This window comes from Lagenorhynchus albirostris, chromosome 6, assembly GCF_949774975.1.
Source record: "Lagenorhynchus albirostris chromosome 6, mLagAlb1.1, whole genome shotgun sequence".
NCBI lineage: Eukaryota > Metazoa > Chordata > Mammalia > Artiodactyla > Delphinidae > Lagenorhynchus > Lagenorhynchus albirostris.
Genome location: NC_083100.1, coordinates 9,752,586 through 9,778,769, shown reverse-complemented (window position 1 = coordinate 9,778,769; position 26,184 = coordinate 9,752,586). Strand labels below are relative to the sequence as shown.

Sequence of the window (26,184 nt, the reverse complement as noted above, 5' to 3'; positions counted from 1 at the left end):
AAAAAAGTCACCCATAGAACCAATTAGGGAGGTAAACAAATGTCTTAGGGGAGCTAAAGAAATGTAAAATCCAGCTAAGCAGAGAAGGAGTTAGCTACAATCTTAGTGGGGGTTACAAACAAAATCGGAACAGTTAGGTCAAGATGTCTCTTGAACCCAAAGACTGTGCATTGTGAAATCAGCCCCATTTGGAGAGTCCAGACCAGAGCTGACCGTAGGGAGACAGTAAGGAAAAGGATGGCCCCTGTGTGTTCATCACTGGTATGAGAATTGCCCTGGATGCCCAGGTCTTGTAAGACAGCCGAAAATCTCTCTCGCAGAAACAGCCTTGGTGCTCTGAGCACCAGATCTAATTCATTTGGGTCAAGAACTGCAATTAGCTAGAGATAACACAGCTCTTCCCTTAGTGGGATGAGTCTTGTAACCAGAAAGAGATGGAGCCAGATAAGGAGACGATGCTACAATGACAGAGATCTGAGCCCTGGGACTGTCACTTGGCATCTGGGTTAGGCTGATCTGAGCGTGTTTGTGTGCAAAGAAGGTGTCACGATGGAGAAAGTGTGGTGCATGAGAGCAATTATCAGACTTAGGATTCCAATTAAAACGTTTAGTTGAGAAATTTATTTTTTTTGATGAATTTTAAGTTGAAAGACAGGGCTAAGGCAACACACATTGAGATGTTTGACAGGGCTTGAGAATCACTATAATTTCTTAGTTTAATTCTTATAAGGAAACAAACACAAAGGATAATTTCAGATAGCCCTCCCTGTGTGTAATAGCCACTCTAGGATATCAAAATGTACTTACAGTACTGCACTGTACACTTAAAAATGGTTACAATGGTAAGTTTTATGTTATGTTTATTTTACCACAATTTAAAAATAGTTAAAATTGTAAATTTTATGCATTGTATATTTTACCACAATTTAAAAATATATTAAAACGTCTGGAAGAACTCTAATAATAGAAACAAAACAAAACAAAACCTCAGCCCTAATGGCCCACCATCACTTTGCATCGGCTGTTCCCTCTGACCCTGCGCCCTTCCGTGGCCACCCCGTCCCATTAGTCAGGTCTCCACTCAGAAGTCACCTGCTCAGACCTTGTGCCTCTTTCCCTCCCTTATTCTTCATCTTATCACTTACCTCTACTCAACAACACACACATCTACTGGTTACCTCCCCACCTAGAAGGTGACGCCATGGGATGAAGGCTTCAGTCCCTGGAGCCTCCTGTGGTCCCCCCAGGGTTCCTGCATGCTCCGTTACAACATATTTATCATTACCTGAAATGATATTCTTTCTTGGTTCCCTTTGGAGACCATAAACTCCCTGAGAATCAGGACTTTGTCTTGTTAATCGCTGAATCCTCGGCACTTACACATTTCCTGGCACAAGTGAACTAACTTGCTTAAAGCTTTTCCCCTAACATCAATTGTATCTTTCAAGTTAGATTTAGCTTCTCCCTAAGCAATAATACCCAGAACAGCATGGGCGAAATGTGTCAGTTACTCTTCTTCCTAATGCCCGTTAAAGTAAATGCATAGCTATTAAAATAAAAAAAAAGTTATCTCAAAAATGTGCTATCGAAAATCACCTTGCGCTCTGCAGTGGCCTGAATTCCAATCTGGGAAAACACAATGGAGCAGTTGCCCTGCTGAAGGGCCCCTCCTTCCCCTGCTTCCTCAGCCAGACTGCCATGGGTGGAACTAGGCTGACCCTCTTCTGAATTTCAGCCTTGCTTCTCCAACTAGCATTCAGCACCTTTGACAGTTCCCTGCAATAGGCATCAACAGATCTGAAACAGAACTCCTTTCTCCTGCCAAAGCCCCTATCCAAGTTTAATTCCTTAGGTCAGTGGTTCTGCACCAGGTGACTCTCCCCCCAGGGAACATCTGACAACGTCTGGAGACATTGTTTATTGTCACACCCCTTGGGATGCTTCTAGCGTCTAGTGCATAGAAGTCAGGGACGCTGCTAAACATCCTACAATACACAAGGCAGTTCCCTACAGCAAGAGTTATCCAGCCCCAAATATCCCTAATGCAGAGTTGAGAAACCCCAGTTTAGGTCAATGAGACCTTGGTCCTTCAGACTAAAAACCCTTGCTTTTATCCCAATGCCTCTTATCTGCCCTTAAACAGATGCTGATCCTTTATAAAACAGGGAAACAACACCTTCAGAACATTTTGAAAAATCAGAATCCTTAGAAACATTTATAACTCCTAGCAAGTTAAAGACCATTTTAAAATAAATTATTTGACTCTAAAAACTTTAAGGTACTGAAGAATTTATAATTTTGATATTCGATTCATAAGTAAAATAATTGCTTCAAAAACAGATGTTATGGGACTTGCTGATCTCTTAGGGAATCACGGAGGCTTTATTGTCTCTTTGGAGAACATTCTCGTATAACAAAAAAGATGTCAGTAAAATTGTGCCTCGGGATACATATGTCTTTCAAAGACATATGGGACAACTGAGAAAGCTCTAGACTGAGGCTCAGTGCTTTTAAAGCAGTCTGACCATGAGAAATGGTGTCAGATGAAATAAAGTGCATGTGCTAGTGAGTGAAGCCTGCCAGATGGAGAAGATGACTTGACACCTTTAAGGAAATGCATTGAACCAAATCATTCATTCAGTGGGTACATTACCGGATTATCTTTGGTCTAATGTAGCCTGGGAGTATTTAATTTTACACTATTTTGTATTTAAGTATAAAATATGATTAAAATTTACCAGTGTATATAAAGAGAAAAAATAGCTACGTTTTCCTGTGAATATCAGAACAGTTTGGAGAAAACCACATCCTAGTGGTGTGTCTTGATTGATAGCAATATAACAAAAAGCTATATCCCTCAGCACCCCCAAATCACTAGGGACTGGCTGTACTCTTCAAATGAAGGTAAACCTTGCAGAGTTCAATGGCAAATTACGTGAAGTGTAAACAAAGTTGGCTAAATGAGTCAAGGCAATCGATCAGTTGTTTTTCTAAACATTCTCTGAAACAACGGTTTTTGTGTATGATCTTTACTTTATGATTTCTCTCCTGAAACAAAAAGTCACTTTAACTCTGTGAGGCAGAATCTAATTGTTTCTTTGCAGAGCTGTCCTGAAAGCTTCCAAGATGGGAACTGTGGTGAGAGCTATTTTTCATATTCCTGGGCTTTTAATAGCCTGGCCTGTGCAGTGAGGAGAAGCGCTGGATTTGTACTGAAAGCCTGATGCCACCGACAGAGCCCACCAGCCTCGGCTCTCAGCCTGGGGGGATCAGAGCAGACGGCGGGGGCCTCAGCTGCTGCTGTAGAGATGAAGTGCCTAATATTAGCACAATGAAGCAAGCAATAACTGGCCAGAATCTGTGCTCCATCGAGACATTCAGTCTCAGAGGAATCCAATTCCAGAGCAAGGAAGGCAGAAATTATTTAACAGACAAAAAAAAAAAAAACTAGTAAGATCTGCTGGCAGGGGCAAAACAAACACATCTGAGCAAATGCAAACATCATTTTAAAACCAAAGGCAAAAAAAGGCAGACATAGGAGGCCCATCTGCAGAAGGCAATCAATAAAATATAATTAAAATGGGAATATGCGATAGAAAAGCATGAAAGAAAGCTGACGTTCAGCAGCATTAGAAAAATTAACCTCGAGGTTAGGAGAAAAAAAAAAAGTAACCACATCTAATAAGCACAGAGGCAAGAGGCACAGTGGAAAGGACAGTGGTTTGGAGAGTCAGAGGTCTGGGATGGTGAAGCAACGATCAGCTGAGTGACAGCATCAATGCATTGACTTTGACCTTCATTCCCCTCATGGGTGAAATGGGGATAAAGATCACACCTGGCTCCCAAGAGCGCTGTAATGAATGAGATCAACCCCAAGTAGCAGGAGCCATTTCTTTCAAGTGCGCCCTTGAATCCATAATAGCTTGCACCATGCCCGGCACATTGTAGGTGGCTCGGTATTTTTGAATGAATGAATAACTTAGGATTTTAACACTGCCGAACATTATGCCAATATTGTTTGATCTCTCAGTTTTTAACAGGCAGTTGAGAGCAGTGGTTCTCCAAGTGTGCTCCCCAGAGCATCACCTGGGAACTCACCATAAATGCAAATTCACCAGCATCATCCCAGACCTACAGAATCAGAGACTCTGGGGGTGGGCCCAGCAATTTGAGTTTTAAGAAGCCCTCCAGGTGATTCTGACACAAGGTCCGTGCTACAGTTTGAGAACCACCGATCTGGAAAAGTAGCAGCAAACATTTTCTTTTAACATTAATATTATTCATTTAAGAGTTACACATCTCATGCAGATAACAAAGGAAAAAGATCAGAGCGTGAAAGTCAAATACTGTATCACATCAAAAAGCCTTTATTGGCTGCATGTTGACACATGTTTTTTCTTTTCATGAGTGGGAGAGCCCCTAGGTTCAATTACTGTACCTGTCACTGCATAGCTTCCAGATCTACTTTCCTATTCTTTAAGAGCATGTGTTGGTGATTTCTGGCCCCAGCCCCAAGCCAGGGACACTGTGGGTACTCGTTACAAAGTAATTAATGCATAAGCACCATGCATTGCTATTTTTAAATAGTCTCTTTCATTCCATTTCCCTAGAACCCAAATAAGAAGTATTAATTGAGATATTAATATAGGCCAGACTATATATGACACCTGTGTCTCCTAATCTAGTGATTACAATGGGGGAGAGATTTCAAGTAAGATCCTTTCATTAAGTATGTTCTGAGAAATTGAAATCAGAAGGGAGAAGACATTAAATTAATCAAAAACTTATACCATGGGGCAGACAAGGTAAGGAATTGCCTTAAAGATATTTATCGGTTGAATTCTAAGCTTGTGTAATAACCCAGACTATAGAGGAGGTGTTCATTCATTTTTTCAGAAAGATATTTTGTGGGGTGAACATTCACAAACGGAGAATCTAAAAGATGTTTAGAAACAGTTCCTGCCTGCAGGGAGCTTACTCCAGATGAGGAGAGAAGACACATTCACAGGAAACAATTAGACACAGTGGGAGCAAAAGCCAGGAAGTAGTACCGAGTCAGGCACATTCAGTGTCACGCGAGGCTGGGTTGCCTGGAGTGGGCGGGGGGGAAGGCTGGGGCTGGGGCAAGCCGTGACAGCCTCAGATCCACGTGCTGAGGAGCTGGGGTCCCCAGCATGGTGCCTTTGAAGGTTTCTGAACAGAGCGCAGCCATGCCGAAGCAGGGTTGTAGCATGGTCCCTTCTTGTTTGCTTTAACTTAGGGGGAGAGCTTAAGACTTTCCCCGCTTCTCCTTGGAAACAGGGGCCTCTGGTCTGGACAGAATGAGGGCCAAAGGGGCAGGCAAAACAGGGCGTAGGAGGATGGGTACAGCCTCTGGGAGAGACAGAGAACTGAAGCTCAGATCCTTCTCATCGGCTTCCTCTTACTTGTGTTTAGAAGCTACAAACCGGTGCCCTTTATGCATCACCTATTCTGAGCCAGGCGTATGTACGTGTGGATGCAGATGTGTGCTTGTGTGTGTGTAAGTGTGTGTGTGTGCATGTGTATGTGTATACATACATGTTTGCATATGCACGTGTACGTGTGTGCATGTTCTCTTCAACCCCTACACGGGCGATACCATTATTCCATTTTACAGACAAGAAAACTTGGGCTCAGAGAAACTTAATCGGTGAGTGACTCTGCCTGGAGTTAAACCCAGGACCGCAGACCCCAAACCCCACACTCGTTCCTCCTCACATGTCTTTTCTCGCCTCTTCATGAGGCTTGTTGGGAAAGACCGTGAGAGCCAGGCCAGCCTTGAGGCAGGGAGCGTGGCAGGGAGTCGCTCAGGCCCAGCTCTCCTGGGTCTTAGGAGAGAAGGAAAGGATGTCCTAAGGGTCCCACGTGATCCAAGTTGGCTTCCCAGAGAGGGAGCCCACAGACGGGACCGAGGCCACATCTCCGGCCACAGGAAGTAGTGGAAGTGCTCCGTGCAGGGCATCTGACTCTTGGCTTCACCAAAACAACAACAATAAGAGCCACTGACATTCACTGAGCACTCACTGCACACCAGGGACCCTTCTGAGCGCACCGCATGCATCACTTAACCACTGTGTTGTGGGGCTGCGGACTCTGTCACCCACCCCGATTTACAGAGAGAAAGCTGAGACCCAGTGACGTTAGTTTCCCCAGAGTCACACAGAGGATGAGTCGTGAGAGGAGGCTTTGCCCTTGGCTCAGCTGGGCTCCAGTCCTGGGCTTCTGGAATACTGCACTGCAGTCGTAAGCAAGGCAGCGTGGATGGTGGTGAGGGTGACCGGCTCACCACAGTCATTCAGGCAGCGGATGACAAGGCCTGAATCAGGGCACTGGCGATGAAGAGGAAGCAGCGTGCAGGGGCAGATGGGGAATCATCGTAAACAGAGCAAACCTGGAGACGGTCCAGAAATAAACAAGACGGGGGAGTCAACAGGCAGGACTGAGCCTCCAGCCTGAGAGATGAGGGCAGTGACGGCACAGCTGATAGAAAAAGGAGCCAGTTGAAGACAGCCAGGCTTGAAAGCATGTGTGGGAGGTGGAGGGAGGGGAGTCTGGGGTTGAGTCTCAGGAGGGGCTGAGGGTCAGCAGAGCATCACGCTGAGCCCAGTGAAAGTGCTGGGGCTGAGGGGACCCCGGAGGCTGAAAGGAAGGGTCTGGAAGCCATTCACTTAGAGGTGACAGCTCAGAATGAGTGACTGCTGGCCCAGGCAGGGAAAGGCAGCTGAAGGGGGTAAGGACTGAGCTCTAGAGATGGAACCGGGCACAGAAGGTGGGAGGAGGGCTGGAGAGGTCCAAGGAGAACGGACGCAGGGCAGTGCTCTGTAAGCCAGGCGAGAAGGGCTGCTAGAGAGACACGAGGACTAAGAAAAAGCCCTGGAAATCAGTGAGAAGCACATCACCAATGACACTGGAGAAGCAGATTCATGATATAAAGAGAAAGAAAGTTTAAATAAATGGGTAGAAAATTACTGATTGGACAAAGAGCCGTGATGAAGAGGAGGAGGAAGCTGAGCAGACAGAGCGGCCGCAAAGGCCTTACAAAATCATTGCTTGTTTGAGGGACCGGTTTTTTTTTTGATGTGGATCTTTTTTTTTTTTTTTTTTTTTTTTGCGGTATGCGGGCCTCTCACTGTTGTGGCCTCTCCCGTTGCGGAGCACAGGCTCTGGAAGCGCAGGCTCAGCGGCCATGGCTCACGGGTCCAGCCACCCCGCGGCATGTGGGATCTTCCCGGACCGGGGCACGAACCCGTGTCCCCTGCATCGGCAGGCGGACTCTCAACCACTGTGCCACCAGGGAAGCCTGATGTGGACCATTTTAAAGTCTTTATTGAATTGGTTACCATATTGTTTCTGTTTTATGTCTAGGTTTTTTGGCCACGAGATATGTGGGATCCCAGCTCCCCAACCAGGGATAGAACATGAACCCCCTGCATGGGAAGGCAAAGTCCCAACCACTGGGCCGCCAGGGAAGCCCATGAGGGACTGCTTTTAACTGAGACCTCCGGAGGCTGGGAAGGAAATGGGGGACAGGGAGGAGGGGATGGCAGGGAGAGGAAGACCGAGAAGTTTGGAAGCATAAGCTCGTCCTTTGGAGAAGGACGAGCATAAGAGGGTGGGTTCCCAGCAGCGTTATTCACAGCAGCCAAAAGGCGGAAACAACCCACATTCTGTCAGTGGATAAAGGATAAACACAATGTGGTGTCTCCATGCAACGGAATATTACTCGGGCATCAAAAGGAGTGAAATACCGACACATGCTTGACATGGATGAACCTGAAAACGTGATGCTGCGGCAAAGAAGCCAGTCACAAAGGGCCACATATCATATTTTTCGACTTATATGAAATGTTCAGCATAGGCAAATCTATAGAGACAAAGTAGATCAGTGGTTACCTAGGCTGCAGTGTGTGTGTGTGTGTGTGTGTGTGTGTGTGTGTGTGTGTGTGTGTTCAGAGTGTCAGCTCAAGGGGAAAGGGCTGCTGTTAGGGTGATGAACATGTTCTAAAATTGACTGTGGTGGCAGTTAACACAACTCTGTGAATATATTTTAAAGACCATTGACTTGCCCGTTTCGATGGTATGTGGATTATATCTCAATAAAACTGCTATTTTAAAAAAAGCTTTGGCATCATCCACAACTACCCACTGCCACTCACACCTCACATTCAGTCCACCAGAAGTGTCATCAGCAATCCCTTCAAATACACCCTGAATCCCAAACTCCCCACTTCCAGTACCATGGTGCTCAAGCCGGCACTCTCTCTCTTTTCCGGAGAGTAAATGGCCTCCTGGCTGGTTTCCCAATTTTCCTTCCCTATGTGTATTCTCCTTCAAGAGGAAAATCAGAGGGCCCGCCCCAGTTCACACCCTCCAATGGCTTCCTGTCACTCTCAGGATAAAATCCCTGTCCTGCACGCATGGTCTGGTCCCAGCCAAGCGTCATCACTGGTTCTCTTAGGCTCTGTGCCCTTCACACACTCCTGGCATATTCCGGCCTCAGGACCTCTGCATGTGCTATTCCGTCTGCCATTCACATCGTTCACAAGCTTATTTTATTCATTTTGGTCAGGTCTCTACACAAGCATTTCCCCTTCAAACAGGCCTCACCTAATCCCCCTGTCTACAGTCATACTCCCAGTTCTTTATCTCTTTCCTGTATTTTATTTCTCTTCCTAGCATCTATCACCATGATGCGTTCCCTTGGCCACACACACACACACACACACACACACACACACACCCCAAAGAACACACACGTGCATACTGCTGACTCATCTCCTCACTAACACACCACCTCTATGAACACAGGGTCTTTGCTATTTCACAGCGGGGTTCTTAGCACTTAGAAAATACCCAGCACACAGTGGACACTTGACAAATGACTGTTGAATGCATCAGTGATCCCCACAACAAGCCCTTATTTTAAAGATGAGGAAACCCATTAGAGGTGCGGAGGGCGATTCAAGGTCGCACAGTTAGTAAGTAGAAGAGACTGGATCCAAGGCTGGCCACACTACAGTTCTGTTTTGCCCCCTGGACTCAACTGGCGCTCTCTCTGCGTCACGGTCCATGCAGTCATAGCCCGCCAGAGATGCCCATACCTCCCGCTCTACTCCTAACTAGTGGAAAATTCACAGACCATGAGAATGTTGCAGTAAACACACTTTGACCCAAAGATGGACACAGCGTGAAGAAGCCTGACTTTCCGCGTGAGCTTATAGACCTTGGTCACATCCTCCACCCTCATGCAGTCATCATTACCGCCCCCGCCACTTCACGTACAGAGGCAGTTCCGAGGTTCCTTCCCTTCTGAAACTGAACTAACCCACTTCTTCAAACCTGCACTCATCTGCCACTGGGCTCACCCTTCGAGCTGAGTGAGACTGGGTGTAGGGACTCTGCAAATTCTACTCGGGATTCACCTCCAGGAGGAGCTGACCCATTTCTAACTCACGCTCAAAGGCACCTTGATGCCGATTTGAGCCACACCCAGTGTTTAAAAGAGTAAAGCTGGGATGGGAACACATGCTGCACTCCCCTCACCTCGGAAATGATGAGTTTTAAAAACAGGCTGAAATCAACAATTAGCTGGAACAACGAAGTGCTCTGAAGCTGAGAAGTGCTTCGTATGATACATAATATTTTGGCAGTGGTGGTTCTGAACATGCATCACAGCTATTCTTTTCAGAAAAAGTAATAGCTCCTTGGAGGAAAAATTACACTCTTGAAATTAGTAGGCTTTTATAAAATAAATCCTGATTAAAGAAGTTAAATTCCACGTCTACTGTGAGCAAAGCACAAGGCGTGGCACTGACAGGGGATGGAGAAATAAAGAGTCACGTAACACAGCAGTGCCGCCCTCAGGTCAGCCCCAATCTGATGTGGAAAGGAAAAAAAATGCATGTGCTACAGGGAGAAGCCTGGGGAGAGAAGGCAGAGAGGGGAGTTAAGGGAATCCAGTCCTCGATATACATCTGGATGCCTCGGATGGAATTTCATCTTATTCTATTCATTCATTTATTCAACAAATCTTTATTGAGCACCTACTAGGTGCCATGGCTAAGTACTGGAGACATGTGTCAACAGAATTGGAGCTTGTTTTCTCATTTAATACTCATAACCAGCCGTGACGAGGGCTGTTGCCAAGTCCCTGCAAAGTCAAAGAAGCAGGCCCAGAGAGGTTGTGCAACTTGCCTAAGGAGCCCAGCTAGAAAACAGTAAGGATGGAAGCAGGATTGAGACTGCTGGCTCCAGAGGCTGTGGTCAAGCGGGACGGGTAGTGGTCTAGACGGGACCAGGTCTTCTGACTCTGGCACCTGGGGCTCGTGTAACCTCAGGCAGCAAGCAGGGTCTCCAGGAAGTTCATTCTGAACCGGACAGTATGAGAGTGGGGTGATGGGAAACAGCGCACATTTAAGTTCTCACTGTGTGAGATTTATCCTTGTGATCAGGGCATTCTGACTCCAGAGCCTGTGCTATTAAATTGTGTGTTATAATTTTTAAAAATAATATAAAAGAGACCTTTCTAATTCTGTTCTGCACACTAACTGTGCCACTAACATCTTTAGAGCAGTCTGTATTTGCCACTCACTGGTTCTCACATCCTGCCCATCTGTATCCGGTCACCTGGTCACTGCCAACCAGTGTCGCTTGGGAAGCTTCTAGGCCACGTGAAAACCGAGCAGCTATGACTATCTCCATATATGGTGTTGCCCTTCAGTGTGTCTGGTAACTCCCAGCCACCTTCCCTTGCTTCTGTCCCCGTCTGAAGTCTTTTAGGGAGACCTCAAAGCTTTTGAGGCACGCTTATCGCATCAGTGTAAACGGGAGGCCACCAATGGTTTGGACAAACCTGTTGCCAAAGTCAATAACCTCCTCTTAGATTCTCCCGCGGTACTTGGTGCTACTGACAGCCCCCTTCTTTTTGAAAGTATTGCCAAAAATTCCAAGAAAACTATCAATCACCCTTGATAAAAATTTCCTCCCCAAACAGAAACTGGATTGACCATAATCTATAATTCATCTTATATTGTGCAACACATGTAGATGACACATCAGTGTTTTACTATTTAAAGAAAAAAGTCACCTCCTGCTTCCAAGAAATTGTAGTAAAAATCAAAACGGAAACTACAGCAGAGAGTTTATTACTTAATTCACTCAACATCCAACACACCACATTCATACATTTCTGGAGTACCGATGACTCAAAAGTCCTCTTTGTAGTGGCATTTGATGTAGACATTAAAGCAAAACATCAACATATTAGCAAATCTGGAGCAGAAGCTTCTTTGCTGAAAATAATATTTTTCCTTTCCAAGAAACGTTCTCTTCTCGAGAGAAATGAGTGTTGCATCAAGACAACGTCTCTGTGAAGACTTGTGGAAGTTTTGTTCTCTGGTGACAAGAACCTGGCTTGAATTCATTCATTCGTCAAACAAGATCATGTCTCATGATCAGACTTGCAAACATGAAAGCACAGTGATAAATTTTCAACAGGAAGCATGCTTCCCACTGCTAGAGAGTTCTTAGGCACATATCTGGAGCTTCAGAGGTCAATTAATTGATGTTAATTAACCTGGAAACAGTTCTTCCCACAAAGGAAATGTAGCTTTCCTATGGAAACATAAGCTTTTCAAGGACATTCAGAACTCAACTAAATAGAAAACGCCTCTTTTCAAGCATCCAGTCCCCGCTTTGGGGCAAAATGGTCTAGTATTTCTCCTCTTAAGGAGAGTCCTGTTTGATATGAGAAAGTTGAAAGCATGACATGGTTTTGAATCACATGTTTGTACCAGGAGAGTCCTCAGCTCGCAGTGCGGCTACACACACAGGACAAGAGTGTAATAAAATGACCAAGAACATGGGCTTGGGAGCCCAGCGGAGGACCTGGGTTCAAACCTCAGCCCCAACAGTTATGGGCACATGCACCTGGCACGGCGGAGACCATGAGAATGTTCGCCACACCGACTCCTCTTCCCAGGCAAAACCTCTAGGGACCAAGGGACCAAATTCTGGCAAACGGCATGTGGCGGAAGTGACATAACGACACGTCCAGGCACTCGTCTCAGAGCATCACACAAGACCCTCCAGATCCCTGAGTTACCACCTGGAGGCCAAGTGCCTTCATCCAACTACGACACAGCAGAAACTTAACCTCTGCTTGGAAGCCACTGAGATTTGGGGATTGGTGGGTGACGACAGTCGAGCGTCCCTCTAATATTCTTGGCCAAGTTACAAAATCCCCTGTGCCTCAGATTTCTCATCTACGAAAATGGTATAATTAAGAGTGTTTAACTGGGAGATTGTTCTAAAGCGCAGCCTTGGAAGGCACTTAGCACAGCCCTGGCACGTGGTTACACTGAATAAACACTAGCTGTTAGCGTGTGCACGCGTCTGTGTGTACGTGTGCATGTGTGTGTGTACTACAGTAAAAAGCAGGTGGAGAGGGACTTCCCTGACAGTCCAGTGGTTTAGGACCCCGGGCTTCCACTGCAGGGGGTGCGGGTTCGATCCCTGGTCTGGGATCCGCATGCTGTGGAGTGCAGCCAAAGAAAAAAAATGTTAAGAAGAAAAAAAAAAGCAGATGGAGAGATAGAGCTAGATGCTCTATAAAAGGGGAAAAAAGGGCTGTTCCCACAGGACGTGGGAACTGATAAAGTAGAAACCGGCCTAAGAGAACTGCAGGAACAAGTCAGGAGGTAGCTGAGCAAAGAGACAGTTAGGTACCAGATTTCCTAGATCTCTTCTACCTCTGCGTGGGATGTCCTAGAGCATGAGGAAAAATGGAGGCTATGGGGGAAGGAATCCCACAGCCCCAGTTCCAGGAGAGGCCAGTGAAGTTGCTACTGGAAGTCAGAGAGACCCTGATAGAAACAGGATGGCTGAGAGACCCCAGCCGATGTGAGGTCACCTTTGGATAAAGTAGAAGGTGAGAGAGATGAAGACAGAGCTACAGATTCAAGGAGAGCAGAAAAGATTTTAAATAGCTGCTGTGGGTCTCTAGCTGCTTTACATTTCTATTAAACAAGAAAGAATTTCTTTTATGTGCTAGGGTTTTCTCACAGATGCACAACTGTATGCAAACTCTATGCCATTCAAGAACCAGAAAACAGCATGATGTAAATGTCAGCGGAGATTATGTAAAGTTGTTTAAACTGTGACCAGTATACAAAGGTATGTATCTCTAAAATGAAACTGTATGTTATTTCATGAAAACTGGATAGATTTAAACGTGTAATATTCAGGAAATTGAAGAACAACTGTTAGAAAGTCGTTTATTAAAACAATAGCAACTTACAAATGTGGTGTTATAGTTTTGTTGTTTTAATAGAAGAAATAAAAGATGATCACTTTGTAAATCAAGCTCTGTTTGCCGTATCTCAGCTTCCAGCACCATTCTAATGAACTTACTGGAAATCACCAAACTGTCCCTGAGTCTAATTATCAAAATCCAATTCTTAGAGTGCAACTCTCTGTTCCTGAAGCTAACTGAAAGCCAAAGTACTATTTTTATTGTTACTGTTGTTATTAGAAGAACCAAGGAGAATGCTGTATGTCTATATGTGCCACCTGGAGACACCCAGAAAAAGCCAGGAGGTGCTATCCACGTGGAGGATATTAAATCATCTTAGATGACAGAGGTGAAATTCTTCTCCCCACTAATAAGCAAAAAGTAATTTACAGTGCTTCTGGAAATTTCAAATCAATGGTTAAACACTGACAGTGCAGAAATGCCTAAAATGAGAGTAAGCACAGTTAAAAATGTATAAAGTTGGGCTTCCCTGGTGGCGCAGTGGTTGAGAGTCCGCATGCCGATGCAGGGGACATGGGTTCGTGCCCCGGTCTGGGAAGATCCCACACGCCGCGGAGCGGCTGGGCCCGTGAGCCATGGCCACTGAGCCTGCGCGTCCGGAGCCTGTGCTCCGCAACGGGAGAGGCCACAACAGTGAGAGGCCCGCGTACCGCAAAAAAAAAAAAAAAAAAAAAAAAAAAAAAATGTATAAAGTATCCAGTCATTCCAAATTCCAGCAGCAGCTTTCTAGGGAAGGGGGCACAGTGTAAAGGTTTCATATACTATGTACTTATATAAATGGAGTATCTCTGAAGAAGAAAAATAAAGTTAGAGTAAAAGATAAAATATCCCAATTTCAAACCATAGATACAAAAATCAAATTCATATTAATTAAATACTTTGCTGAAAATCAAAAATTTCAAATGCCTGGTAGAAAATATACTTGAATATCTTTTAGATCTTTAAGAAGGAAAATATTTTCTTAAAGAGGACATAAAATGGGGCTTCCCTGGTGGCGCAGTGGTTGAGAGTCCGCCTGCTGATGCAGGGGACGCGGGTTCGTGCCCCGGTCCGGGAAGATCCCACACGCCGCGGAGCGGCTGGGCCCGCGAGCCATGGCTGCTGAGCCTGTGCGTCTGGAGCCTGTGCTCCGCGACGGGAGAGGCCACAACAGTGAGAGGCCCGCGTACCGCAAAAAAACAAAACAAACAAACAAAAAAAACCATGTAAATACTAAGATCATATAAAGAGGAAAACAAAGGGCGGATCAACTCAAGATTCAGGGTGACTGTTGGCTCTGGATGGGGAAGGGACACTGAGGGATGGGCTGATGAGGAGGCTATATGGTTAGTCATCAGGTTGAACTTCCGGTTTTGGTGGTGTCTCCACCAGTGATTACTGCATATTAAAATAGCTAAGTGAATATAGAAAAGCACGCTATGGACAAGATGAGAGAGTATCACGAACCAGGCATTATGGTCATTCCAATTCTATGCACCTGAGTTCCTTTAAAACTAGAGAAATCTCCTCTGAGAACAGACCTGAATAAAATATCAAACAAATCATTTCAGTCCTAACAGTGACGAGCTCCACCTACCAGCCCTGATTGAGGCTATTTAGAGAAGGATCTTTATTCGTCCTAGCATCACTTATAAGAGAGAAATAAAACTGAAACTCTCTTAAAGACCCATCCATAGAGGAGTGGTTTAAAACATCAGGCCACGTTCATACTCGTTCATTAATCCATCTCATCAGCACATTGTCTGAGCGTCCCGGGTTCATCAGACACGGGGCGACACAATGGTGAACGGAACTGACTCAGGTCCTGCTCTCACAGGGTTGACTCTGGGGGGGAAGACAGGCAGGAATCAAAGAATCACACGTGTACACATCCACTGCAAACAGATGAGGGCTGAGAAGGAAAGGAACACCCAGCTATGAAAGAGGAAAAGGGAAGGAGACCTAGACTGAAGCATTCAGCTGAGACGTCCCAAGGAAAGGGGGCATTTAACAAGGTCCAAAATAGAAACCAGGCGAAAGGGAGGCAGCAGAGAGAGCTGTCCGGGCACAGAGACGGGGAGGTGGTCCTGCAGCAGCTCATGCAGGCAGCGAGATGAAAGGCCAAGGTAGCTGGTCCCAGAGCAAGGTGAGCAGTGGGGTGAGATGGGGCTGGAAAGGTGAGTGAGCAACAGATCACGGAGGAGAAAGAGGATGAGGATTCTGGTCTTTATCTCAAGAGCGATGGGAAGAAGGGGATTAAATGGGAAAGCAACTACATCAGATCGGCACTGGAAAATAATCACTGAGGAGAATGGACAGTCTGGGGGCATTGACATAACGAAAGCCAGGGCTCACTTTGGCGTGATCACTCTGGTTCCAGGGCACAGCACAGTCAAGAGGAGACAGAGAAAGAGTGAGAGGTTATCTCAGTTACACAGACAAGGGGCAAAGGCAGCTAGCCTGGGAGCAGTGGCAGTGGGGCTGCAGAGAAGGGGGGGGGATTTGCAAAGTCTTTTGGTGGTAAGATGGAGAACACTTGGAGGCAGAAAGGACAGAGGGTGGGGGTCACTTAGGGTGACCTGTAGATGTCTGGCTTGTAGAAATAGATGGAACACCAGAAGCTGAGCTGTGTGGAGCTGGGGATGTGATGAACTCAGTTTTGGAATGACTGGGCTTAAGGTGGCCTGGAACATCTGAATCGAGATGGCAAGTAGGCAGTAGTTTCACCTGGAGATACAAATTTAGGAGATGTGCTACGTAATTGTTAAAATGAATAAGGTAGCGCCATATGTACTGACACGGAAAGATATGTATGATCTACTGGTAAATATACACTGAAAAAAGTAAGTTGTAGAGCCATGTGTATACTATAATCACTTTTTTTAAATATATAGAAAAATACTTAATCATCTGATCTGCATGGGAAATACACACACACACGCATACACACACTGGTCTGGAAAAAATATATCAAACTATTAACCTACCCTTCTTATAGAGTTTGGGCTGGGATGGATGAGTGAAGGACTTTCACTTTTTTGTTTATGAATTTCTGCATGGATGGGCCTTGCTTCTTACAATGAGCACTTAATCACCCCAACTCCCACTTCACTCCATCCCCAGCTCCTACATCACCCTGAATCCCTGCCCAGTGGCAGATGTTGGCAACAGGCTGAGATGGAAAAAGAAAGATGATGCCAGTTTTCCATGATATTGATAATAAAAAAGGAGTAATTTGGTGTTTGCTTTTAAGCTGCATCAAAACATCTGTATCAAAATGTTCACCAATAAAACGCCACTCCTGCTCCTTGAGGGTTTATAACCGAGTTGGCTGAGCAGTAAGTCAGTAAGATGACTGCCAGAGAATAGAAGTCTGTTGTCCTCTGCCCTCTCCTAAGAGGCACGCTTTGTGCTCCGAGGATCTGAAAGTCTCATATAAGATCAATGAATCCCCCATACTAACCAAGGAATATTAAAGACTTGCCCCATTGTGCAGGGTGGTGTTCCAAGAACTTGGAATAATGAACACACATGAACACAAGGAAATGAACACAAATGAGAGGATTGGGTGGCATCACCTAACACCCTGCATAGTTTAGCCTAAATTCTTCTTAAGTTACTTAGCATAATCACTCAGCACAGCGCCAGCCCACACTCAGTACATATTTGCAGAATTGTCTTTGAAACATCCAGGCCTCTATTTGACCAGGAATATCATTAGTCCAGAACGAAAATGGTGGAATGCTAAGACAGAAGCATCCTAACATCAGAAAGCCAGCCAAAGAACATGATGTTTATCCCCATAGGAACCTCCTTCCTCCATTCCCATCAGCATGGGCTGATGGAACCAAATGAGACCTTAAAGTCACCTGTCCAACGATGTATGCTTAACCATCCTTAATTAATAAGTGTCTATTCTACAGAGAGACACATAGCAACTATTAACTATGGAAACCTTACCAGCAAGGCAAACACAGGTAAAGTTGCCCCCATCTTGCTTTTCAATCGCATCAACACAGCTTGCATTGTTCTGGCAGGGTTTCCTCCGGCAGGCGTCAAATTCTTCACAGAAAGTACCCGTGTACTGATCATCACAGTTACACGAAAAAGTTGCCTAAAACACAAACATATGGTGTATGTTACTTGAGTCCCCTAAAATGTGTGCGTTGACTGTGAAACTCAAAGTTCAAACGTACCACGTATTTTTATAATTATACCAACACTAAGTATTTTAATCGTATCACTTATATCATGATCTGATTAAAGTCACAGCTTTAAAAAATAGTCTATTTCTTTACAGTTTAATTTCAAACATGTTTTTTATTGGTATGCATCGCAATGGTTTTCAACCTTCCTAAACCATAAATGGAAAGAATAATTATTTTCAGCAAAAAATAGAGTTTTGTTGACCTGACATGGAAATGAGAATTATGCCAAGCAGATATATTGAGCTACAGTCATTAAATGAGATGTCACTCCAAATGAAATGTGGCACGGGGCCCACCCTTCCAGATCACTGAGAGAATCTACCAAACCACGCCGTAAATGAGGCTCAGCATGCAGCCACGCAGGTGACCTGAGTGTAAAAAGTAAAAAGGACCGTTCGGTTTGGTTTGTTATACTAGTAAAAGACCATAACTCAGACCCAGAGAACTGCATTTGACTGGAAGCTTCATTTCTGAGGCAGTTGTAAAATCCAAATAAAACTGAGCCTTCCTGCTCTCGTCCTAATGCTGGCCTGAGGGTGGTGATGCATCTAAAAAAACCACAGATCCGGCTCCAAAGCCTTGCGTAGATGTGACTGCGATTCTCATGAAGAATGGAGAGGAGGAAGCAAAGGAGAATGGCATAAATGAGACTTACTGCATAAAAAAATAAAAAAAAAAACAGACCAAAGCACCCTTGCCCGCTCTCCCCAAGCCCCACACATCAGGCAGGTGTTTCAAAGCCCCGCCCACAGCCTCTCCCAGCCCTGCCTACCTCCCTCCCTCTGGAGGCGGTGGGGGACCCAGCCCCCTGCCCTTGATCTTACAGAGACTCTCTGGGCTCCTCCAGGTATTGTTAGCTCAGGATCCCACCCTGTACCCACCCGCCCCCACCAAGCACTACATAACATCTTTTCTCTTAAAAAACAAAAGGGTTGTCTTCTTCTCTTTAATTTTTTTTGTCTCTTAATCAAGTTTTATACTTCTTGTCCATTTCTTGATTAATTTACTCCTGAATATTTAGATTTCTTTGTAGCTCTTGCTAATGAGATCCTTTCCTCACCTCTTTCTTGGAAAACCCATGATACTTGCTAGCGATTATTACTGACATGTAAAGTGATAACGTTATGTTACCTGTCATCACCCTGGGCTCTCATTACAGGTCAGAGGTTTTAGCTGATTCTCTTGAGTTTTTCGGATAAAACAAGCCCCCCCGCAAAAAACAAAGGGAACATCAATTGCAAATCATGATAATGTCACCTTCTCTTCTCCAGTCCTCATGGTTACACTGGTGGCACATCCAGAATAATTTTGATTTCAAAGGGAGGTTTGTAGAATTGATCACTAAGTAGAATGCTTGGAACAATGATCAAATTTTATCAAATGCCACTTTAGCTTCTATTTTTAAAAATTACCTTTTTTATCTCTAACCTATCAGTATGTGAATTGAATGTTTAAATTCCCTACTATTGACTCCTTACATTCCTGGAAGGAACACCCACAGAGGTCATTAGGTAAAATTGTTTTATGGCTGCATTCTATTTGTAGTTATATTTCTATGGCTTCCATCTAACTTGCCCAAACCCACAGACTCCTTTTCTAAGAAAAGCTGTCCCTTGCATGGTGAGATCATAGTTTACACCATAAGAGGATGCCCCTTGTCACAAGCGACTAAACCAGGAGTGGATGGAACTCTGACCTCAGCAACCAACCAAGAAGCCGGACAGTCAAACATGATATTTAGCTCAACCAAAAGAGCCAGATTTTATGTAGGTGTCTTTCTTTTGTTAGTTGAAGTTGTAGCTGTTGTTAAGGGAATAGGACACATCCTTATAAACTGCATAATCAAGGCCTCTTTAGTTTAAGGACACACTCATCAATTATATCTTAGAAACGAGAACAACTGGAATAAAAGCAATGGCTTTTTCTACTTAAGTTAGAGGTAAATTTTCTGCCTTCTGTTTCTATCATCTCATACCTCCTTGTGGCAAACGGAAGTTCCCTCTGCATTCTAGCAATAGTTGACTTCTTATCTGTTTTTTTCTTGATGCTGTGAGTTTTTTCCCCTTTTGTGTGTTTGTATAGACTTTGTAGTTGAAAGCTGGGAAAAGCTCATTAAGGACTATTAGAAAGGCAGCCTTGTAATTAGGAAACTCCTTTTCTGTCTTCTACCTAAATAGATGCTTCTCCAAAGAAGATATACAGATGGCCAATAGGCAAATGAAAAGATGTTCAACATCGCTAATTATTAGAGAAATGCAAATCAAAGTTACAGTGAGGTATTATATTGCTCTGGTCAGAATGGCCATCATTAAAAAGTCTACAAATAACAAATGCTGGAGAGGATGTGGAGAAAAGGAAACCCTCCTACACTGTTGGTGGGAATGTACATTGGTACAGCCACTATGGAAAACAGTATGGAGGTTCCTCAAAAAACTAAAAACAGAGTTACCATAGGATCCAGCAATCCCATTCCTGGGCATATATCTGTAGAAAACTCTATAATTTTAAAAGATAATGCACCCCAATGTTCAGGGCAGCACTATTTACAATAGCCAAGACATGGAAGCAACTTAAATGTCCATCAACAGATGAATAAAGAAGATGTGGTACATATATACAATGGAAAATTACTCAGCCATAAAAAAGAACAAAATAATGTCATTGCAGCAACATGGATGGACCTAGAGATTGTCATCCTGAGTGAAGTAAGTCAGAAGAAGAAAGACAACTACCATATGATATCACTTATATGTGAAATCTAAAATACGATACAAGCAAACTTATTTACCAAACAGAAACAGACTCACAGACACAGAAAACACACTTATGGTCACCAAAGGGGAAAGGGGGTGGGGAAGGGATAAATTAAGAGTTTGAGATTAGCAGATACAAACTACTATATATAAACAAGGGCCTACTGTATAGCACAGGGAAGTATATTCAATGTCTTATAATAAACCATAATGGAAAAGAATATGAAAAAAATATTCATATACATATATGTTTAACTGAATCACTGCTGTACACCAGAACACAACATTGTAACTCAACTATACTTCAATGAATAAATGAAAATTAAAAAATAGATCTCTCTTCTAAGGAAAATCTTGTCCTTGCTCAAATGGACAACAGTGCACAACGCTGATATTTGCAAGAGGCTGTCTGGAGCCCCTTGTGCATCTGCAGAGCGGTGATCGCCTTTGAACGTCAAAGCTGTGCGTACCCAGCAGGCACAATTCCAAACCGGGCCTCAGCGTCATAGTAAATCACTCCATGTGACTATTTCTGGCAGCTGTCCACTAAAAATCACTTGGTTTGTATCCACTCATTCCATTTCTCAGATAAATTTCTCTGGTCATTTGGGGGATACATTTTGCATATAATTCATCTGGCAAGTTCCATGGAAAATATGTTACTTGTGAAAATAAATTATTAAACGCCCCAAATCAAATGTCTTTCAGTTAGCACTGATTGAATTTATATATATATATATATATATATATATATATATATATATACTTTCTTTTTAAATTGAAGTGTAATTGAATGAATTGAAAGATAAAACGAAAGCCGCGCATTTTGTTTTAAGAAGGAAGCTTGAAAGAAACCTTAAGAAAATGTTGCAACAATTGCTTTTGACCAAGCAAAGATTCTAAAACTTTGATGAATGAGGAAGAAGATTAACAAATGTTTACATACTCTTGACCATAAAATTTTAGTTAAATCTTTGCGTATTATGTGTCACGCTGTCCATAGAGTTAGATTTCTTCCAAAGTCTACTTTCTAAGAATGAAGAGCTTTCCTATAATATTAAAAGGATTTTTAAATAGCTTCAAGACTTTGACTTGTAAGGGGCCATAAATATTTATTAGGAAACTATGTTTTTAGCGTATTTATTGTAAAAACAAAAAAAAACCTGTGTTTGATCACTGATGTATAAACTATTCTATCAACCTTGAGTTTAACCCACTGACTATGATAGCAGTAACCTATGCCCAACTGAGTTAACTGGCATAAGAGACAAAATGGACTTAGTTAAAATTAGTAGCATAGCTAAGTTACAGAGAGGGACTTCCTTGCAAAATTATTATATATTTATAGGTAAAAATATTTTTTCAAGTAAAATGAAAAATGACCCTCAGAGATTAATTTTAAAAACCAATGCAGAATCTGTTTTTCTCAATAGCTTGAAGTCAAATATTCCATTCGTACAGTAATGAAACTTTCTCACACAGCGGTAGGAAGCTTACTTTGAAAAGTTCTAGCTTAAAAAAATTGCAGTCATACCTGCGTTCACTTATTCACCCATATATATTGAGCACTTAGGAAGAGCCAGGCACTGTTCTGGGGACGCAAAAGTGAACAAGACTCTCTCGTGGAGATTATATTCTAGTGGGAGTGACTGACAAACGAAATGATTAATAATAAATTCGGTGATAAATGCTGTGGGGAAAATGAGGTAGGAAGGGGAAGAGAAGCGTCCTATAAGAAACATCCCTTTAAAATCTACTACTGCGTTTACCATGAGGACGTTGGCAAGAGCGTATATGCCATACATCACTTTCTACCTCATTTATAAATTCCTTCCCAAGAAAATCCACTCATTTAAAAGTGTTACTAGTCATAAGAACTGAGGTTTTGTCCTCATGAATGATGGAGATCATGTGACTGCTCATTTTTTTTCCTTTTTGATTTGGCTGCCATACACTCAGAGTCTACTAGAAGTTCAGTTTTAACCATACTCTAGGGCTCTGTGACCTATATGACTGTTTCCGCTTTCCAACTAGGATATCACTTTTTAATTTATATTTTCTCTGACTCTAACTTATTTTCTTGTATTTTTATATTTCAATACTTTACAAAATAAAGAGCCAAATTTCTGAACAAATAAATCTAAATTCCCCCGCATGGCACACAGGTCATTGGCAACCTGGTCCCAGCTTACTTTTTCTGTCTCATCCTCTGCAATTTTCACCTATCCGTAAAGCCTACTTGTCATGCACAAATCATCCCAGAGACAGAGGGGTTTTTTTTGTTGTTGTTTTTTGGCTGTGCTGGGTCTTCGTTGCTGTGCGCGGGCTTTACTCTAGTTGCGGTGAGTGAGGGCTACTCTTCGTTGCAGTGTGTGAGCTTCTCACTGCGGTGGCTTCTCTCGTTGCAGAGCCCAGGCTCTACGCACGCAGGCTTCAGTAGTTGTGGCACACGGGCTCAGTAGTTGTGGCTTGCAGGCTCTAGAGCACAGGCTCAGTAGTTGTGGCATGTGGGCTTAGTTGCTCCGCAGCATGTGGGATCTTCCCGGACCAGGGATTGAACCTGTGTCCCTTGCATTGGCAGGAGGACTCTTAACCACTGAGCCACCAGGGAAGACCAGAGAGAGAAGCTTTTTGAGGAGCTTTATTTTTCTCTTTCAGAGTCAGAATTTAGCAATTCTTGTTTACTTTCTCCCTTAAACAAAGTATACAGAAAATATACATGTCCCAGTGACATCAGTGAACATAAAAAACTCAGCCAACTAGACACTGAAGCTCATTGTTTATAGAGCTTGCTCACATTGAATTATCTCTTTAATCTTCACCACATCTGTCAGGTGGGTATTCCATTGGTGACAGATGGAATACCCAGATGGATCTGGTGACAGATCCATTTTAGGAGTTGAGAACAGACTCAACAGAGAGGTCAGATAAATTGTTTAAGGTGTCCCAGTTGGCAAGTGTAAGGTCAAGGCTTAAAACAATATCATCCAATTCCAAGTCCTTTTCCACTCACAGCTACATATCATCCTATCATCACCGTGATGATCTATGGGTACCATAGACCCATGTGGGGACGTCCTTCACCCTTACTCTACAATGACCCCCAATGATAGTAGTATTTTATTTCCAGCTCCAGATATCTGTAGTTTTTCCACCTCCTCCCTTGCTGTCTGGCTGTCTTCCCTACCAGCATCTTGACTGTTCTTTGGGTTCACTGATCCTAATTTCCTTCAGCCTTAAGAAAAATACCAACTCTATTCAAATAATGTGTCAAAATAGAGTAAAAACCTCCTTCCTGGGGGTTGAATGCATCTCTTGTACATAAAGTGCCTAATCACTCATGGACAGACTTGGAAACTTTGGGCGATTCTTCACCAGAATTGGAGGTCCTTGATGTCTGCATACATACTAGACATTTGAGTGTTCACTGAATAAAGCTGACTTTACAGTCTGCTCCTTAAAGCAGACTGCATGAGAGTTCTGTGCAGGGTAAGGGTCCTCGTCTCCTACTTCCCTGTCTATCTCTGATGATCTTGTTATTTATTAGAATCAGAGCCACTTATACATTCTTCATCCACATCTTCATGCTAAAGGGGACGCTGGAACAAGGATTAGGAGGACAATTCCAAACCAAAACCTCTGAAAATGGAAAGGAGATGATTTAAGCCACTCCCACCTAACAGACCCGCAAAGCCAACTTCAACTTCCCTCATGGATCAGCCTGATTCCAAACAACATCTGGGCGATTCATAGTTAAATGTCTGAACATCTGCAAGGTCAAAACTCTAGCTAATGAGTCGATAATTGCTGAAACTAGGCGATGCAGACATGGTAGTTTGCCAAATGACTCTCTCTACTTTTATGCATGTAGAAATTTCCCATAATAAAAAACGCGCTGTTTTTATTTTAAGAGTCTGGCTAAATCCCAGGAAAGGAAAGATAAAACTTTGAAACATTAGAATCACATTTCAGCATCCTGTGTCCAGCTCCTCCCTGCGGGATGTGCTATTGCGTTTACTGCAGGGACGTTGTGGAGAACATTGTGTGCACATCACCGCGTCCCCGTACATGAAGTCCCACTCCAGAAATTCATTTCACGTCCGAGTGCCAGGAAAGGCTCTGCCTGCCCTAAGGGACTGACGTGTCTTCTGCTGTGGACAGTATGAATCACATAACTGAGCATATTCCCCTCTGAACAGTCCCGTCTTCTTGAAGAGAAGGCTCCACCATTCCTAGGCCCAAGGAAGGCGTGGCCACCTCTCCGCTTGCCCAGCCTGCCAGGGTCATGAGCAGGGCACAGCCAGCCCAGGCCACAGCTGGGAGAGAATTCCTGCTTACAGAGCCTACGCGGAAACATTCGGAAGACCTCTCTAAACTAGGAGTCCACACACGGCGGGGTCAAGAAGTAGAGCCTGTTTCCTAACGTTGCAAAGCTCTGGAATCGTTTTGCTCCCAGTTAACGGAGCGGCAATTGTCCGTGAAGATGATCCCCCCAGTAAGCGCTTTCTGTAGCCCCCTGACAGAGTGCTTATACTGCTCTACGAGGACTTCAGGGAAGGAAGGCAATGAATCCTGTCTAACTCATGAAACGATGAAGCATTAGTCAGATTCTAACCTGAGCTGTCCCATCATGCCAACTGCATTGACCTTGAATCTGTGGAGATGGAGGCCACAGAAGCCTCATCCTCGTCGTTCTAAGCCAAGAGCTTATGATTCCAGCTCTAGGGACCACAGCAGGTGGTCATTCAGGTCTGAAATTACATAGTTGACAAACACTAAAACCTTGATAAAAAGCAGTGACCATAGCGCACATTTTTATTTCCTTAAACACAGGTGGCCTGTAACTAAAGGGTCAGAAGATCAGTCCAGCAAGTTCTCTCAGACACGTAGAATTCAGCCTTTTACTAAGTCCAGATTTAGTATTTCAAGAGACAGAAAGGATTATTTTAACATAAAACTTAAGAGACTATCTGGGAAGTCTATTTATGATGTAAAAGTCCTTATAAAAGCCTTTTCCTGAGCCCAGGCCACACAAGAACACCTGGAGCCCAGCCACAGAGACACACTGTTGCCTCTTGTTGGGAACACAGTGAGCCGTCTCAAAGGAAAGCTCGTTATGAATTACATTTTTAAAATTCTTGTCCATTGGCTGGGTCTCCCTGTTCTATTATTCACATTTAATTTAAACAACATACTCTCATTGCTTATAGCTCATAATCTTATTTTCCCATTAGTCTTAGATATGCTATTGCTCTTCTATTTGGGTTCATTCATTTCAAATGTAGTAGCTCATTTTTTTCAAGTAAGCTTAGAAACATGCAGATCATCTAAACATTGAATGCAAGACACGACATTCATGAATTCCTAGAAACCGTTTCTTTGGCTTAAACATTAAATTCTAAATGATAGAAACAATAATGAATGAGACAGCCACACTCTTTCCTTCCAAAAGACTTTGTAGTTTACTGGATTGCTCAAGGGTGAAGAAAGTAAATGTCTTTCAGGAAATTTTATAAAAACTTTCTTTCTAAAATTGGATGTATGGATTGGAGGAATGAAGATGTTCACAAGCAGTTTCCAACCTCATCCATGCAACTTAACAACTTATGTGTTCTCAGCACTCTGAGCGTGGCTGGAATTAGGCATAAGATTTCCATGCAATCAGCCTCAATCTCCAGTTCACTCACATTTCTGTATTTATTTGCTGCAACATCCTAATCCACTAACAAAAGTAATATTTGACTTTAAAAAAAAATGGATGTTGGGCTTCCCTGGTGGCGCAGTGGTTGAGCGTCCACCTGCCGATGCAGGGGACACGGGTTCGTGCCCCGGTCCGGGAAGATCCCACATGCCGCGGAGCGGCTGGGCCCGTGAGCCATGGCCGCTGGGCCTGCGCGTCCGGAGCCTGTGC

At 43.7% G+C, this 26,184-nt stretch overlaps 1 protein-coding gene across 1 annotated transcript in view; it reads right to left on the bottom strand.

Moving 5' to 3' along the window:
* DNER (delta/notch like EGF repeat containing) overlaps positions 1–26,184 on the bottom strand; it is a 322,779-nt gene that overhangs the window by 107,415 nt on the left and 189,180 nt on the right. The window contains exon 6 of the mRNA XM_060151911.1: positions 17,273–17,426. Within this exon, the coding sequence (XP_060007894.1) occupies positions 17,273–17,426 (154 nt within the window). The remainder of the gene's footprint in view (positions 1–17,272; positions 17,427–26,184) is intronic.